The sequence below is a fragment of the Sinohyriopsis cumingii genome, chromosome 7 (genome assembly GCF_028554795.1).
Source record: "Sinohyriopsis cumingii isolate HCF-2022 chromosome 7, ASM2855479v2, whole genome shotgun sequence".
Lineage (NCBI taxonomy): Eukaryota > Metazoa > Mollusca > Bivalvia > Unionida > Unionidae > Sinohyriopsis > Sinohyriopsis cumingii.
In genome coordinates, this window is record NC_142967.1 from 51,539,780 (window position 1) to 51,544,263 (window position 4,484).

Sequence of the window (4,484 nt, forward strand, 5' to 3'; positions counted from 1 at the left end):
AATCCATCACATGGATTATTTTTTCATAATTGTAAAAACAAACATGTCTGCATTGCAAACGGAAATTTACATCCATACAATTAAACAACATAAACAAAATACGTTTCTGGTATTTCTTAGTCATCAATTATTTAATTTGCTGAATGTATTAACTATCAATCATCGTGTTTACTTAAGTTAACATGCATGCAAAATAAGGTCCTCACGGATATAAAAGGACTGGATATTCGACGATTCAGCACAGGCATTTGCCAGACTGGTGTCACAATTTCTGATCCTACTTCAAAATTTGCTTGACATTGTTGTCATCCAGGTAAGTGATTGTATGCGACATAGAAATTATCGTTCGTTAATAACCTATACATCACGCATGGTTCTTTTAACTTATGCCATGCTTACAATTTCCGAATGTGGAGACATGAGCTTGTATACATTTGAATTATCATTTCTGGACGCAAGATACGTTTCAGTTATATTCATGCTCTCCTATTTTTGTTTTTTCTCTATTAGCAGCATTCAAGTCTTTTTGGGGAATCATACAAAGGGTCTCTAATTTTGGTAGTATATCAATTTTACATACCAGCTAACTGCGAAACAGTTTAATTTTGTAACGAAAACAATATGTTCTACAAGAAGAACCACATTATCGGTAATATATGTATAACCATATTGTCTTTAAGAGATATACATGCGTATATATGACAACCAATCTTTACAATTAATTAATTTGTTTTAATTTCATGTATAGACAAATAGATGATATAAAATATATTACTCATAGAACCGAACCGAAAAAAGTGATCCTAAATCCAAATCATGTTTTATTTAAATATCCGGTTTGAAAATTATTTTATTGTCCACTTGGGTATCATTCTTCATACTGCCTAACATCACGAAACGTTGTGGCAATCATTCACATAGTGGACCTTTCCATGGTTTGATCTAAGTTATTACACTGCGTCACACAAAATAACAATTCACTGTCAGGTGAATCTACTCTCTTTTACGCCATGTTTAGAGTTTATGTATCGTAAGATAGAACATAGAATAAAACTGAATCATAGTTGTCAGTGTAAGTCACTTTTGAAAACGCCATTAAGTTTCCATATAAAGGTCATACGGCCTTTCGCAACCATCGCCTTTATTCGTTTTTCAAGATAATGTATACGAACAGCTCACACAATTACTTTCAAGCATCACAGTATTACAAATCTGGATATGAATGTGTGTTTCCATAAGACGTTGCACAGTCAATCGCCCTAAAGCGCCACTCCTAAACTTGGAACGTATATATTTTGCAATCTGGAGACGGTATAGGATGTACTTTGTTTACAAATCAAAGGTTGCCAGTGAAATCCCGTATGAGCGAGAGCCTAATCTTCAAAATTAAAACTGTATTTATTTTCTCGTTTCTAGTGTACAATTGAAACATTTGTCACCACCGTACAATTCAAATAATATGCATTCACGCCCGGTCTTTATTCATTGAAAATGTCAGAAAATGTAACATCAACTTGCTTTCTGTTTACCGTCTAAACTACGCTCCCATACAAAACATTAAACGCTAACTGTTATTTTGTGAACTTACATTTCATTTTGCAGAGGAAAATGAAGGCCGTAATTGTTCTTGTAGCCTGCTTAGTAGGTGCTGCCATTGCTACCTATCCGTTTGGTGGCGGATATGGCAGTTATGGTGGATATGGAGGTTATGGTGGCAACGGCGGATATGGTGGCTATGGATGGCATCCTGGATATGGTGGATATGGATGGTATCCTGGACATGGTGGATATGGAGGATATGGATTATATGGTGGATTAGGTGGATACGGCTTTGGATTAGCTGGTGGATATGGTGGATACGGATCGTACTTAGGTGGTGTACTCAGGGGATACAACTGGGGATTTGGACACCACTTTCCTAAGTTTGATTACGGTTACAGTAGACACCATAAAAAGTAAGAATAAATATTAGTCATCCTTGATAAGTCTGTTACATGTTACGGTATGACGACCTTTTTACAATTTAACCATTAGCTTATCCACTTCATTTCTACTGACTCATTACATGTCTTTGTGCTTACAATTCGAAGTAGCCATAACGTCGTTTCGTCAAGATGAATATCAATATTTTATCAATATTGTATTGTTTGGGCAAGTGAGCTTGCGAAAATGCTCTAAATTTGTTCCTTTTTACAGATATTAAGACAAACAAAATGATCCAAGGACTGACAAGAGAGCGAAAGGAATATGACTCCATATCTCGATTACTAGATTAGCAGTATTTGTACATACTACATCAATAAACATATTTGATCGAAGACACTAAATTGGCTTTATCACTATTTTATTTCTATTATCTCACTTCCTCTGTCTGTCAGTCAGTATGTCTGTCTGTCTCTGTCTCTCTCTGACACACACAATTATAATATTGCCACGAGTTTATATTCTACTTTGACTGCAATTGTGATGAAAGTACTGCCAAATGTTTTAAAGTGAACGATTCTTGACGTAAAATGGGACTGAATCAATGAGTGAAATATTTAAGTAAATGTAGGCACACATTCACTTGGGAAAGAATGTTATACTCCGCTCTTGAGATGCTACGAATAAATATCTTTATCCTGATATAACTGAAAATTATAAGCATGTTTTAAAACACTTTAAATTTCACGTATATCCATGCATAAAGCACTCGAATTAATGGAACTTTGACAATCTAGTGAGCTTTTTTGCAAAAAACGCCATCGCCAGGACCAGATTTTAATGAGACTTAAACGACACTTGCAGTGTTGACACATCGATGGCCAATGTAAGGCTGAATTTTCCCTATGTAGAAAACATTGTCAAATGAAAACTAAACGAATTAGACTGGGTTCAGCAGTTGTTTAATATCAGTCACAACTGTTACAAATAGATCTGATTTCGAATCACATGGGTTCACTTAAATGCAGTGCTCATTTAAATGTACTATTGGTCCGCCATGTCAGTTATTACAATATTAGTGTACATTGATTTATAAATTACAACGATTCTGATATTAAGTTTTACGAGTTCAACAGAAGAAAATCCCATAACGTAAGATTTAAACTAAAACAAATACTTTATCACACATCGGCATCTTTTTGTCTTGTTATTTTTGTATATATTACGTATGTTGCGTTAATGATATAAAACCAGATGTATACATTTTTCATTAAAAGTAAGCGAGGCACGCCGAGTTTCCTTTTAATGAAAATGTTATACAACGAATAGTATATCATTAATACAGCATACATAGTATACTTATATTTTATTTATATCACATAGAAATGGATATATTTTCCCAATGAATATAGTTCAGATTTACTAAATTCAAACGTGTATTGACCGAGTGAATGAACTCCGTACATCCTTGCCTAGTGTGGGTTGCTACAAAATGCAGTTGTATGCCTTTTGTGGCTATTCACGATTACCTTGCATATTTCTTAGTTGATTCTTTTCTCATTTGAGTTTCTAATTTTCTTCACATTGATTAACTCAACATAATATAAACTTATGATTTAAACTTGAAAGATTGATTCAGTGAAGTTAGTAGAACACTACAAGCATATGGTTGTCTGCGCAGTTCACATCAACGTTAGTCATTCACGTACCTTACGCATGGAAATTAGCGTGGAATAAGAAACTAAGCAAAATTACTAACCAAAAAGAGGTAATTCAAATATTTTAATATATGTACAATTGATCTAATGTATTATTCTGCTTTGAGAACAGGACTAACGATCATAAAATTCTCTCTCTCTCTCTGTGGTAAGTTTGACTTTAAAACTCTCCGTCTGTTTGTCTCTGTCTCTCTCTTTCTGTATCTCTCGAACTCTTTCTCTCTCTCCCTCTTATCCTGTGGTCGGTTTGACGTAAGGTTTACTATCATTAGTAAGTCCAGATACATCGTGGGATGACACAAACAAAAATCCTCTACGCTCGTCTTAAATAGATTTTCACCTCTATCTTGTTCCAGAGAGAGAGAGAGAGAGAGAGAGAGAGAGAGAGAGAGAGAGAGATAGAGAGAGAGAGAGAAGAAGGGGGTGGTTTCCTTTGGACATTTTCATATTTAACTTATGATACGCAATTGTTGGAACATTATAATATGTTTTTTGACACAATAACAGCATGAAAATATTAAATACATCACAGCATGTGTACCTCGTAACCGAGAAACTCACCGGATAATGTCGACAGGGTTACCACATTTATATTAATGGATTATATAAACAGTGTAGATTAATCCCAAGGAAAGTCAACACATATCGTTACGATGAAGCAAATATTTTTGTATTTTGCCTCGTGTGAGTTTAAGTTTAAGGTTTTCATCCATCCCTATTTCTTTTTCTCTCTCACTCCAACTTTCTGCTCAGTTTTGAGACGGGAGGGTGGAACAGAAAGCAGAAAGGATTGCGTTGAAATTGTAAACCATATTAAATTTATTTAGTAAAGGGGATTATTCA

At 34.6% G+C, this 4,484-nt stretch overlaps 1 protein-coding gene across 1 annotated transcript; it reads left to right on the plus strand.

Moving 5' to 3' along the window:
• Positions 1-219: 219 nt before the first annotated feature.
• Positions 220-2,327, plus strand: LOC149795224 (uncharacterized). The gene is made up of 3 exons (XM_089964057.1): positions 220-313; positions 1,603-1,955; positions 2,197-2,327. The coding sequence occupies exons 2-3, from the start codon at positions 1,609-1,611 to the stop codon at positions 2,201-2,203; spliced, it is 354 nt and encodes a 117-aa protein (XP_089820183.1). The 5' UTR covers positions 220-313; positions 1,603-1,608; the 3' UTR covers positions 2,204-2,327.
• Positions 2,328-4,484: the final 2,157 nt, after the last annotated feature.

Bases quoted from the DNA above. Each gene is read 5' to 3' on its own strand.
- LOC149795224 (XM_089964057.1), top strand. From the start codon at position 1,609: ATGAAGGCCGTAATTGTTCTTGTAGCCTGCTTAGTAGGTGCTGCCATT.